Source organism: Eulemur rufifrons, chromosome 28 (genome assembly GCF_041146395.1).
Source record: "Eulemur rufifrons isolate Redbay chromosome 28, OSU_ERuf_1, whole genome shotgun sequence".
NCBI lineage: Eukaryota > Metazoa > Chordata > Mammalia > Primates > Lemuridae > Eulemur > Eulemur rufifrons.
This window is the reverse complement of record NC_091010.1, coordinates 40,063,741-40,077,468: the sequence shown is the minus strand read 5'-3', so window position 1 is coordinate 40,077,468 and position 13,728 is coordinate 40,063,741. Positions and strand designations below refer to the sequence as shown.

The 13,728-nt window shown below is 41.8% G+C and overlaps 1 protein-coding gene and 1 non-coding gene across 4 annotated transcripts in view; both read left to right on the top strand.

Moving 5' to 3' along the window:
- The first annotated feature begins 4,897 nt into the window (after positions 1–4,897).
- HTR7 (5-hydroxytryptamine receptor 7) overlaps positions 4,898–13,728 on the top strand; it is an 84,125-nt gene continuing 75,294 nt past the window's right edge. For all 3 annotated transcript variants that reach the window (XM_069460590.1, XM_069460589.1, XM_069460591.1), the window contains exon 1: positions 4,898–5,798. In XM_069460590.1, coding sequence (XP_069316691.1) covers positions 5,251–5,798 — 548 coding nt within the window. In that variant the 5' untranslated portion in view covers positions 4,898–5,250. The remainder of the gene's footprint in view (positions 5,799–13,728) is intronic.
- On the top strand, positions 7,566–7,627 carry LOC138376733 (U7 small nuclear RNA). The gene has a single exon (XR_011231710.1). It is a non-coding gene; the product is annotated as a U7 small nuclear RNA (small nuclear RNA).

Genomic DNA, 13,728 nt, shown 5'->3' with positions numbered 1-13,728 from the left:
GGGGGATTGTCACAGAGAAGGGTCATTCAGGTGTCCCAGAATAACTGGTTTTATCCTAACCGGGCTTCGAAAATGTCTGTGTTAACAGACTTGAGTCCTTGTCTCTAAGATGTGTGTTCTGTCTCAGTGCTACTGCTCTATAGCCCCATGAGTAGCCACAGGGTAGTATTTAGATATTTATACTAAGCATTCTTGTATTTCTAGTCTTTTCTTATCAAATTCTGGGTCAAGGGACACTCAAACGATTAGTTTAGTTGCGTGAGGAAATGGGGTACCAAAGTGAGAGACTGAAATAATCCGGAGCGTGAAAGAGTAGCCCACAGGACTACTACATTGGGCATGGGAAGTTACTGGACCCCCAGCAGGCATGATATTGGTATGCTTGACTGACTAATGAGTTGCCAATGGACCCAATGACACAGAAAGCTTTATTTTACTTGTGCTTCTTCTTCTTCTTTTTTTTTGAGACAGTGTCTCACTCTGTCACCTAGGCTAGAGTGCAGTGGCATCATCATAGCTCACTGCAACCTCCAACTCCTGGGCTCAAGCGATCCTCCTGCCTCAGCCTCTCGAGTAGCAGGGACTTCAGGCACGCACCACCCTGCCCAGCTAATTTTTTTATTTTTAATGGAGACAGTCTTGCTCTTGTTCAGGCTGGACTCAAACTCCTGACCTCAGCTATCCTCCTGCCTCAGTTTACCAGAGTGTTAGGATTACAGGAGTGAGCCACCGAGCCTGGCCTACTTGTGCTTCTTAAAGTAAATCTAGGTTGTCAGGGTATGTTGGCTTATGGGAAAATTAAGTATCCTAAGCTATGTCCTATGGATGGGTATGTGTGGGTTTGCATAGATGGGATTAAGCATATGCATTTAGGAGAGCTAGATGAGTACCTAGAGAGAAGAAGGGCTTATAAAAAGACAATAATTCACGCTGTAGAACTCTGCAGCTTCTCTGTACTCCGCCAGAGCAGTTTTGAGAGGAGGAGATTGCCAGTTGGAAACATCAGCAAGCTGTATTCTCAGGTGCCGTCACTGACAATTTTATGAGAATGCCATTATAGGCAATGAAAGTCTAGACAAGAATTGGTACTCTTTAAAACAGTAGGACTTTTTTTTTTAATGAAAGAAAGAAAGGGGATAGAAACTATAGACAGGATTTCATTTAGATGCCAACACTTCACTTATCTCCACTATCACTGCCAGAGGAGTGGGTGGGCGGGGGAGGGGTGAAGGAAGCAACACCTTGATATGGATTTTAAAACACCAGGAAACCAAGGGCAAAACAACAAATTTACATGAATGTTTAGATATTTTATGAATATTTTGTGAAGCTATATCTTTAACTTTTCTGAGAAAATTATGGAAAAGGATATACAAGATTTTAGCATTTTTATGAAAACACAATGATTTGCTAGTGAAGGTTAGAGGGAAACTGAAAGAATTCCAGATTGTTCTGTCAGGAGTTTGGAATAAGACAATGATATATGAAATTTAAACTCAACCTAAGCAAGGAGATGCTGCAGAAGCCGAGATTTTCAATAACTATGTTTATGCATTGTGACAGCTTATACATTAAAAACCTAGCAACTCTTAGGAAATACACTCAGGCATCAGTATAGAAAATATAAGAAAGCTGACAGCTGTATAAAAAGGGGAGTTCGGGCCCAATGCTGTAATGGCAATGGAAGGGGAAGTAATTTTAAAAGTAGTATTTTAATGACTATTTGGTGAGTTTGTATGTCACACATTTAAAAGTTGTTATGGACTGAACATTTTTTCCTCCCAAGGTTCATATGTTGAAATCCTACTCCCCAGTGTGATGGTATCAGGTGGGACCTTTGGGAGGTAATTAGGTAATAAGGGCAGCGCCCTCATGAATGGGAGTAGTGCCCTCATAAAAGAGACCCCCCAAGAACTCACTCACCCCTTTCTGCCATGTGAGGACACAGAGAGATGCTATCTATAAACCAAGAAGTGGGGCCTACCTGAACCCCGGATCTGCTGGCACCTTGATCTTGTACTTCTTACCCCCCCAGAATTGTGAGAAATCAATGTTTATTGTTATACCATCGTCTATGGTATTTTTATTATAGCAACCTGAAGGGACTAAAACAAAACAAAAGCAAAAAGCAGAAGCTTCGGTGAAATATAAGTGGGCTAGTTAAGAGCTGGTAAGAGTGTAGTGGTAAATTATATTGACTGGTTATTCAGATTAAAAAAACCAGTAATTTTCAAAATCTTTGTGCAATTAATTAATGTGGAATATTATTTAAAAGAGCCAAGACAGAATATGTAACCTGAACCGATTAGGGTATTCAAAGGGACAAAAATGAGAAAAGTCAAAGTGAGTTAAAAAGTTAAAATGAGAAAAGTCAAAAGTACTACCTTAAAGAATTTTTAAGAGGTGTTGAGACCACTCTAAACCTCAAAACCAAAAACTGAGACATTTCAATGTAGTCATGTATGATCTTGGGCAAGTTGTTAAACTTTTCCCAGCCTCTATTTCCTCTTCTGCATTGAAGGGTGAACAAGTGATTGCTCAGATGCCTTCCAGCTACAAACTATTTTTCTTTTATTTGAGATCATGTCTAATACAGTAGTACTCCCTTGTCCTCAGGGAAAATGTTCCAAGACCCCCAGTGAATGTCTAAAACCTGGGATAGTACTGGATTCTGTATATATACTATGTTTTTTTGATCTGATAACAGAAATGGCTCCTGAATGACTACTGGGTGGGCAGCATATACAATGTGCATAGCTGGATAAAGGGATGATTCAAGTTCTGGGTGGGGCAGAGAGAGTTTTCATCATGCTATTCAGAATGGTGTACAACTTAAAACTTACGAGTTGTTTATTTCTGGAATTTTCCATTTAATATTTTTAGACCTCCACTGACTGCAGCTAACAGAAACCAAGGGAAGTAAAACTGAGAATAAGGGGGAACCACTATACTAACATAAGTAAGGTTGAAGAAGTTTTCTCATCCACTGCCTTTTTTTGTTGAAACAAGGTCTCATTCTGTGGCCTACTGCCCTGGCTAGAGTGCAGTGGCATCATCAGAGCTCACTGAAACCTCAAACTCTGGGCTCAAGCCATGCTCCTGCCTCAGACTCCCAAGTTCTGGGACTACAGGAGCTGGCCATCACACCCAGATAATTTTTCTATTTATTGTAGACAGTTGGGAGAGCGGGGGTGTCTCACTCTTGCTGAGGCTGGTTTTGAACTCCTGACCTCAAGCGATCCTCCGACCTCGGTCTCCCAGAGTGCCAGGAGTGGGAGGTGGGGGGGGTCACTGTGGGTCCGATACACGGTAATCACCCAGTGACAGGACAGTGTGAGGCCCATCCTTGGGTCCCAGGTTCCTGCACAACGTGTGGCCCTGAGTAGGTGCTCAAGGGTTATTGTTGAATGAATGAATGAATTGATGAATGACTGAACCAGCCTTCCTTGCTTCGTTCTGAGGGGAGAACAGGGTGAGCCAACACACCCAGCCTCCAGACCCGTCTTCTTATTAAATATATTGCTTTGTGGCCTAGATATTATTAATATCTTCCACTTTTCTTCTGACTCAATAGATTATTTGGCTTATCCCAGGCAGAGGAGAGCCTCTAAAATGTTGATCATAGGGAAACTGCTGCAAACATTGGCCCATCCTAAAGACTTTTTTTTCCCACTTAAATTATTTCTGTTGTTGTCGAATGTGTAGGGGTAAGAATATGGGCATACTAATCAGATAAACCTGGGTTTGAAACATAACTGTTACTTACCAGCCAATTATAATAGCAACTGAGTTTCCTTATCTGGAAAAACAGGACTAATTCCCACATTGAAGAATGAAAGTATTATTCAGCACTCAGATCAATATATTTTGAGGTCTTTGTTCCTTTTCTTTTTTATTTATAATCCAGTAGGGCCTAACTAGAAAATAAAACAGATTTGATTATTTTTAGCGTCTTAAACTGAAGAATCACTTCTGGCTTCCAATAAAACCTTTAAATAAAACAGAATGAAGCAAGTCTCACTTGTAATAAAAATCAGCCACGCTGACAGGGTTTGAATACTAAGGGGGATTTTAGGCAATAGGTACTAAATCAACATACACCTCCAGGATTCTTCTGCAGAACATTATAACCGGCCATGTCTCCGCTTATGTGTAAGATTTCCAGAATGCCATGACAAAATTAACCCTCATTTCAATATATTAGGCTTTGAAGCCTCAATATAAAGGCAGACAGGGTCTGTTTCCAGAGCTGAGAGGCCTGTTTGTAGACGCCGGAGTGCGAGGAGGGTTGGTCAGAATGGGTTAACCCCCCTGGAGACCCCCTTCCCCAGAGTCCCCAGCTCCTCCGTGGTGCCGGGGTCTAAGGCATCCCTCCCTCCCCTCTGACCTCCCATCCTCATCCCATTCGGCTGTTTCTCCTTTTCCATTTTCGCTTTCTCTCCTAAGTGGTCACAATAAGAAACGCAAGTATGTATTTGTTGCTTGGTGTAGTGCTCGAGAAGGTTTTTTTAATTAAAAAAAAAAAAAAATCCCCCCTCTCGGTTCCTCATTTCGCTAAAAGTCCGAACATCCACTGGCCCACTAGTCCTCTTAACAAAAGAAAAAGCCCCCGCCAAATTGTCGTTTACACAGTGAGGAGGCTGGGGTCTGCTGGAGGGGGCCCGCGTCTCATGCCGCAAGGAAGGATCCCCGAGCGAGCGGACTGGGGATCCCGGGAGCGCGTACAGCGCCGCCCCCCGCACAGTGGGGAGGAGCGGCAGAGGCGGCGGTCGCTGCCCAGCGCGGAGAGCCCGGCCCGGGAGCGCGAGGGCGCGGGCAGCGGCCAGAGGCGGCGGCGGCGGAGACGCGGCGCGGCTGCCGCAGGGGAGCGGCAGCGGCGGGCACGAGGGGCGGGGCTCACTCCGCAACTTCTGCCGCCGCCGCCGGGCGCTCTGGGCCGAGCCGCGCGGCCGCCGCGGGCTGAGGTGCTGCCAGCCGGGGCCGGCCCGCGCGTCCCGGGCGGGCGTCCGTCGGGTGCCGAGGCGCCTCCCGCAGGGAGTCCCCGCGCGGTCGCGCCACTGCGTTCCCCGCAGTGGCTGGGGGGCCCAGGCGTGCGGGGCCCCGAGACCGAGCCGGGCGCCCCCCAGCGGCCGGCGCGCGCCCCATGGCTGGGCCGGGCGGAGCGGAACCGGCGAGGTGAAGCCCGGGGGCCGGCAGCCGGAGCGCGTGGCGGGGGCGCCGGCTCCATGGGCAGCAGCGCACAGCGGCACGATGATGGACGTTAACAGCAGCGGCCCCCCGGACCTCTACAGTCACCTCCGCTCTTTCCTCCTGCCAGAGGTGGGGCGCGGGCTGCCGGACCTGAGCCCCGACGGTGGCGCCGACCCGGTCGCGGGCTCCTGGGCGCCGCACCTGCTGAGCGCGGTCCCGGAGGTGACGGCCAGCCCGGCGCCCACTTGGGACGCGCCCCCGGACAATGTCTCCGGCTGTGGGGAGGAGATCAACTACGGCAGAGCCGAGAAAGTTGTGATCGGCTCCATCCTGACGCTCATCACGCTGCTGACGATCGCGGGCAACTGCCTGGTGGTGATCTCTGTGTGCTTCGTCAAGAAGCTCCGCCAGCCCTCCAACTACCTGATCGTGTCCCTGGCGCTGGCCGACCTCTCGGTGGCCGTGGCGGTCATGCCCTTCGTCAGCGTCACCGACCTCATCGGGGGCAAGTGGATCTTTGGCCACTTCTTCTGCAACGTCTTCATAGCCATGGACGTCATGTGCTGCACGGCCTCGATCATGACCCTGTGCGTGATCAGCATCGACAGGTAAGGGCCGGGCCGCCCGGCCCTGGGGTCCAGCTGGGGATGCGCTGGCAGCGCAGCCCCACGCGCTCGCCTTTCCTGGGAGGATCAAGCCAGACTCCAAGGCGGGATGAAGGGCTGCGCTTCCAACAACCCCCACACATCAACCCTACACCAGCCAAACTTCAGTTACAGCATAGCCTATATACATCGCTAAAAGAAAAACCCGAAATGTTCTGCTTTACTGTAGTGACGATTTTAAGACCAAAGTTAGAGTATTTTAAGCCTTAGCAGTTCCACCAGGGGGTCCCCAGGCTTGGTTTAAGGAAGGAAGGGATTTGATGCTGTCTGGCTTGACAAACCCTTGCTGTGAGCCTAACAGGTCATTTCTTACTTTAAGAAATCAGAGAAAAGAAAAAAAAAAAAAAAAAAAAAAAAAAAACCCCCAGAGAAAAGACACCTTGTTTCCCCAAAGTGTGTGAGCTACACCCTAGGCCAGTGAAAGAACTTTGGAGGGTTCCTGAATTGAGGTGTACATGCCTTAAACGTTGCACCCTTGTGATTACTAATTCCGCATCGCATTCTTGTGGAAGTCTGGTTTTAAGTGTTTGGCAACGTTATCAATATCCTGCAAGCTTACTGACTGGAACCTTACTCCCTGTTTGAGTGGTTGGTTCTAGCCTTTCTTCATATCCCTTGGGGAGCTTCTCTTGAGAACTCCCCCACTAGAGTAATTGAAACAGTCTGACCATCTGTCAGGGAGGACTGGGGAAAAATAGTCCTGCCTTGGGTGTCATATTGGACTCGGAGACCCTCAGGGAATTTTGAAATGGAGATTCCGGAATTTTGAAATGGAGTTAGTCTTTGGCCCTACAAATATTATGCAGGTGACAACTTTAAGTATGGTCAATGCTGTTTGGCTATAAAGCAACTGTTTCATTTGAAACTGAAATAGTAAACCTTAATATTCACATTTAGAATTTTGCTGGTGTTTTAAAACTAGCACAGACTAGTATCCTGTTGTGTTTAATGATAGAGAGAAATGGTTGAGTATTTTCTTAGTGGATCCACAGAACCTTTAAATGTGTAGACTTTTCAGCATAGGAGAAATAATTGATACCTTGACAGTTAAAATGACAGTGCATCAAAGGATGGTTTACCATGAAATTTTCCTTTTTTTCTCCTTGAAAACACTGCTATTTGTGGTTTGTTGGTATTTAAAATGTTCTGCTATTTTACTGCTTGACCCGGGTTTATAATTACTAAATAAAGGGAATGATAGGAAAGGGAATATTTTCAAGAAAAAAATACATATAGCTCCATTTATTTCATGATTTTAAAAAATTGATCCTTGCCATTTTATATATCATGTTTGGAGCCTCTAACAGCAAACAAGGAATTATTTTAAGAGCAGAGTATAAACCACATAAGTGAGGATATTAGCACCAAACTTGGCAGCTGAAGTTCTGAATTACTGTAGTTAAGAATGACAAAAATAGGAGTTACTTGAAACTCTTACCATTGTTCTAATTTTACATAACAAGTCTTACCTTGGTTTAGGGTACTTTTCCTGGCTATCTTGTCTTAATTGGGACTTTACATGCAACTTTTTTTTTCCTTGTTATAAGCAAAAGATGGTACAATATTTAGGCCTAAAGCCTTAGCTCTATGCTTTTGAGGTATAAATTTTCTGCCTTGTTTCACCTAAGAGTCATCTTTTTAAAAGGCACATTGTTGCATAGCTAACAATTGCTTAGGGCGATAAAATAGGTAATTAAAAGATTGATGGTCTAGTGTTACAGCTCTTTTAGAGTTTGTCTAGCAGATTTTCCAGTCCTCACCGGAAAACCCTTCAAAAATTTATTTAAAAAGTAATAAAAATAAAGATTGATAGTCTGAATGCAAATATACATATTTAAAAGCTGGCAAGTAAAAAATCTTTATAAAAGCTATAAAAAAAAAAGAATGACAAAAACATATGCATTTACATTCTGGCTATGGCAACAGGAATTAGGAGCGTGCACTCAATATACATAGCAAGTATATACATGAACTAAAAGCTCAGAAATCCCACTGCTTAGCCAACCAAAATGAAGCATCTTGCATGAATGGAGTCCTTTTAAATGGAACTTAGTGTGATAAAACAAATGACAATTTATGCTGCAAGTAATGCATTAATAGCCATTTAAAAATTTCATAATTGATAGGTGGTAAATAAATAGCACAGAGTGCTAATTTGTCTCCTAAGACAGCCAGTACTTCTGTTCTTCTGGGCACGTTAAAGCTTGTCTGATATTACCCTGTGATTCCAGTACATGAACTAAAGACATTCTTCATCAGACTTCCAAAAACTAGGATAGCTTTTAAAATTTATTAAAATATCAAAAAAAATGAAAAAAATATTAAATAAAAAAGACATTCTTCACTCAGTGTCTCAGTGTACATGTGTGGCTTAGCATCAGCAGGCGTGTCCCGAATACAGAGAAGAGGTTAATTCTTCTTGGCAAGAGTTTCTAATTTTTTCATTAACTATACCCTTATGATTATCACAAATTATGATAATATAGGCATATAAATTCTCTCTCTTTTTACCTGTGGGGATTATCCTGGTGAATTCTGCTTAAAAGTTATTTTAGAAGATCAGCATATCAATGCTTTAGATAAAATGAAGAATTGATAAAATTGGAAGGCACAGATTGATTTTCTTCCAATAACAGAACTAAAAACGAGGAAAAGGAAAATACATTTGATATCTAAGGTGAATTACTTCTAAAAGAATGTTTTCTTCAGTTCCACTGCAGAATATGACAGGTGATATAAAATGTGCTATGAAAATATGAAAAAAATTAATCTTCATTTATTCCCTTATTCATTCCCTCTTGAGTACCTAATATAGGTTACAGTGTGCTTTGTGCAGCACAATGAAAGATGAATAACAATATTCTTGCTTTTGAGCTCATATTCAAGATTTTGGATATCTGTTGGGCATTTAACCTGTCCAAAATGGAACATTTCATTTTTCTTAACCACTCCTCACCGTACTGGGATGCTTTTCCAGCCTTTTCCAATGCAATGCCATATTGTTCTTCTCCCCAGGCTTCAAAACTGCCATTCCCCACTCTTTTCAGATAACAACTCACATTCATTGAAAAAGCAGTAGCCATTGGATGGGAACGCCCTTATCTTTCCATCACCAAAAAAACAATCTTCCCTTTAATCTCTACCTTTCTTTTTATTTCCTTCCAGTTAAAAGATAAGAAGATATTGTGTACTAACAAAGACAAAAGCCCTGGACTTCATATTTCATATCTTCACCTTCTTGAGGACTTTGTTTCTTCAGTGATCCTTCATCTTTGGTCTGTCATTGGCTTTTTCTCTCTACTTGGTCAAACTTGGTCTTCTATCTTTAAAAATCCCTTCTTTGCCCTCACTTCTTCCTCCAGTTATTTCTCTGCTTCACAGTTAAGCTGCTCAAAAAACTGTGTCCATAACCTGTCATTACTTTCTGACCCTTCAGGTAGTTGAGTTTGACACTAACCAGGTCCACTGAGATATTCTAACTGGCCTTCCTGGTTCTACTTCAGTCCATCCCACCATCCATTCCCTTATGAAGAAGCTAGAATGATCTATCATAAAATTTTTTTTGTTTTAAGTGAGATAAAATTTATGTATAGTGAAATGCACAGATCTTAAATATCCAATTTGATGAGCTTTGACAAATGTATGTGTGTGTATATATATATATGTATATATATCTCCATGTAGCTAGTATTCCAATCAAGATATAAAATACTGTGTCATCCAAGAAAGTTCTCCATACCCCTTTTAGAATGATCTTTTAAAAATAGGAATCAAATTACCTTTTATATATGGTTTTAAAACATGTAAAACAGTTCTATATATTGTTTAGGGAAGCTTTTTATAAGGAGTAAAAGTATAAACTAGTGCAGAGGAATGGTGGACACCAAGTTCAAGGAGAGTGGTTATCTCTGATGGGGTGGATGGAAGAGTGATCAGGGAGGAGTACACATATCAACTATATTGAGGCCAGACATGGTGGCTCACACCTGTAATCCCAGCACTTTGAGAGGCCAAGATAAGAGGATGAGGATTGCTTGAGGCCAGGAGTCTGAGACTAGCCTGAGCAACATAGTGAGACTCCATCTCTACAAAAAATTTAAAAATTGTTTTAAAAAATTAGCCAGGCATAGCTAATTGGGAGGCTGAGGCAGGAGGATCAAATAGTCCCAGCTACTTGGGAGGCTGAGGCAGAAGGACCAAAGTGCCCAGCAATTTGAGGTTGCTGTGAGCTATGATGATGCCACTGCACTCTAGCTTGGGCAACAGAGCCAGACAACTGGCTCCAAGCAAACGAAAAACTATATCAGTAATGTTTTTTTTCTTAATTTTGGTGGTGGATACAGACTTATTATTCTTTGTATAACATTTTTGTATGTCTGAAATGCATTTTAAAACTTTTTTTGGAAATACATATAGAAAAGTACACACTCGTAAGTGTGGAGCTTGATGAATTTCCACAAAGTGAACACATTCTTATATTAGCCACATCAAGTAATAGGCCATTGGTAACCTCCCAGAGATCCCCTCCTGTTCCTTTCTGGTTTCTAATGCCCCTGAAGGTACTGTTGTTTTGACTTTTAGTATCATACATTAGTTTTGCTTGGCTAGAACTTAATATAAATGGAATTGTATAGCAGTACTCTTTTGAATGTGGCTTCCCTTGCTCAACATGATGTCTATGAGTTTCATCCATAGTTTTTAGGCTATCAGTAATTCATTCATTTTTATTACTGAGTAATAGTATTCCTTTGTATAAATATGCCATAATTTGTTTATCCATTCACCTGTAGAGGGACACTTGAGTTGTTGCCAATTTACAGCTGTTACTAATGGCACTGCTCTGAACATTTATTTGTGTACAAATCATTTTGTGGATATGTTTTAATTTCTTTTGGTTAAATAGGTAATAAGGTACTTTGGAGCATTCTATTTCTATCTCCCCATCACACTTTTTGTGTTATTATTGTCATGCATTTTAAGTGTATAGGTTTTAAAAGCCTGTTAGATAGGTATTAATGCTATTTTCATTGTTGTTCTAAAATAATCAATATTCATTCTTATTTACTCATGTTTACCTTTTCTTTTTTTTTTTTTTTTCCTTGAGACAGAGTCTCACTCTGTTGCCCGGGCTAGAGTGCCGTGGCGTCAGCCTAGCTCACAGCAACCTCAAACTCCTGGGCTCAAGCAATCCTCCTGCCTCAGCTTCCCGAGTAGCTGGGGCTACAGGCATGTGCCACCATGCCCGGCTAATTTTTTCTATGTATATGTATTTTTAGTTGTCCATATAATTTCTTTCTATTTTTAGTAGAGACGGGGTCTCGCTCTTGCTCAGGCTGGTCTCGAACTCCTGACCTTGAGTGATCCTCCTGCCTGGGCCTCCCAGAGTGCTAGGATTACAGGTGTGAGCCACTGTGCCCGGCCATATGTTTACCTTTTCTATTGCTCTTTATTTTTTCCTGCATTTTCATCTGGCATTATTTTCTTATGCCCAATTAGACTACTGTTAGCATTATTTTTTCAGTGAGGATTTGCTGGTGACAAATCCTTTCAGTTCTTACCTGAAAATGTCTTAATTTTACCTTTATTTTTGAATGCTGTTGTAACTGAGTATGAAATTCTGTATGTTCAGTTTTTTTCTTGCACTTTAAATAAAACATGATTTCATTGTCTGTAGACTTCCATCATTTCTGTTGAAAAAAGTAGCCATCAGCCAACATTGTTATTACTCCATTGAAGGTAACGTGTCTTTTTTTCCTCTGGTTGCTTTTAGGGTTTTGTCTTTAGTTTTTATCAGTTTTTCTGTGATGTCTCTAGGTCTGGCTTTACTGATTATTTTTTGTTGTTTATTTACTGTTAATCCTGTTTGGAGCTCCTAATAATTTTTGTATATGTGTATTGATATCTTTAGTTTGCTATTATTTCTTCAAACACTGTTATTACTGTTACGTTCTTTCTTCTTCTGTGTCTTCAAATATATGTATTTTAGACCCTTTTACCATATCACACATCTCTTACGATCTTTTTTGTATTTTCCATTTTACTTTTTTTGCTCTGTGCTTCAGTTTTGAAAAATTTTTGACCTGCCTTCCAATTTGTTAATTGTCTCTTCTGCTATGTCTAATCAGTTGTTCAACTTTATCTATTGAGTTTTTAATTTGAGTATTGATATTTTATAGTCCTAGAAATTCCATTTGATCTTTTTTTAATTGATTCTAATGCTCTGATGAAATTCTCTACCTTTTCATCTAATTTCTCTATCTTGTAATGTTTTGAGTATATTAATCATTGTTAGACTTTTTCTCTCCTAACTCCAATATCTGAGTCACTTATTTCTTTGTGTGATCTATTTTTTTTTTTTTTTTTGGTCTTTGTCCTGGCATGCCTGGCAAATTTTGATTGTGTACTCATCATTTTGTATGAAAAATCGTAGATGTTGCAGATGATATTTTCTTCCAGAGAAAGTAGCTGCTAAGCAGACATGTTGGGGAAGTGATTATTTTAATCCGATTAAAGACTGAGCTAAATGTAGGCTACATTTTAGTTTTGATGAGGCCCTGCCACTGGCAGATGCCTGTTTCTAGGGTGTAGCCTTCTTGAGATTTCACCTCAGAGCCTGGGGTGTTCTCAATGATTTCTCCCCCTGGCTAGTTCAGATTTTTTGTCACCGTGAAACTGGCAAAATTCCCACTGAAAACTTTTTGGGAGCTTTCTTCATAACTTCTTAGCCTCTTGCCTTCCATAGTTTCAGAATTCAGCAAATGTCTTAAGGGAAATGGCAGACACATGCTGGCCTTAAGTTTTCTGTTCCTTCCTTTTACTAGGGTCTTGGCCTCTCAGGTTTTTATCTCTCTAGCCCCAAGAGACTGCCAAGGGTTCTTCTGGTGTTTTTCCTTCCTGATAGCAACTCTGCTGGGTCTTTTTGCCTGGATCCTCAGCCTCTTACTCCTCACCTAGTTTTGGCAAATGCCCCAAGGGAGAGAGTGACTGCAGAATTTTGGCTCACATCTCTGTGGTTCTCTCTTCTCCAGGATTTTGTCCCCCAAGTCCTGGTTGTCTCAACAACACCCTGTGATACCCTCAAGAAAGTGTGTGTGTACACATGTGTGTATTTGTGCTTTATTCAGCTTATTTTAATTTTTTTTTTTTTTCAGTAGCTGGGACTACAGGCACATACCACCATGCCTGGCTTTTTTTTTTTTTTCTTGGTTTTGAGACAGAGTCTTGCTCTGTCACCTGGTCTAGAGTGCAGTGTCATCATAGCTCACTACAACCTCAAACTCCTGGGCTCAACTGATCCTCCTGCCTCAGCCTCCCAAGTAGGCGGGACTACAGGCACACACCGCCATGCCGGCTAGTTTTTCTAGTTTTTGTAGGGGGCGTGGTGGTCTCACTCTTGCTCAGTCTGGTGTGGAACTCCTGGCCTCAAACAATCCTCCCGCCTCGGCCTCCCAGAGTACTAGGATTACAGGTGTGAGCTGCTGTGACTGGCCCCCTAATATGTGTTTCTTTGATTCCAAGTTTGAAAGCTTAAAAGTGTTTAACCCTCTAGATTGGCAATAATTAAAATGTCTGAAAAATACCACGTGTTGTCAAGGATATAGAGCAAAGGGAACGTTCATATATTACCAGTGGGATTGTAAATTGGTGAACCATTTTGAAAATAGTTTGGCATTATCATGTAATTTTAAAGATAGCCTATTATTTCATTGCTAGGTATATAACAGAGAGACTCTTGTCCACCAAGTCTTCTACAAGAATATCCACAAACTTGAAACCCCAAAACTTGAAATAAGACATATGCGTATCAATAGTAGAATGGATAAATAAATTGTGATATATTCACACAGTAGAATACTATTCAGGAATGGTTATC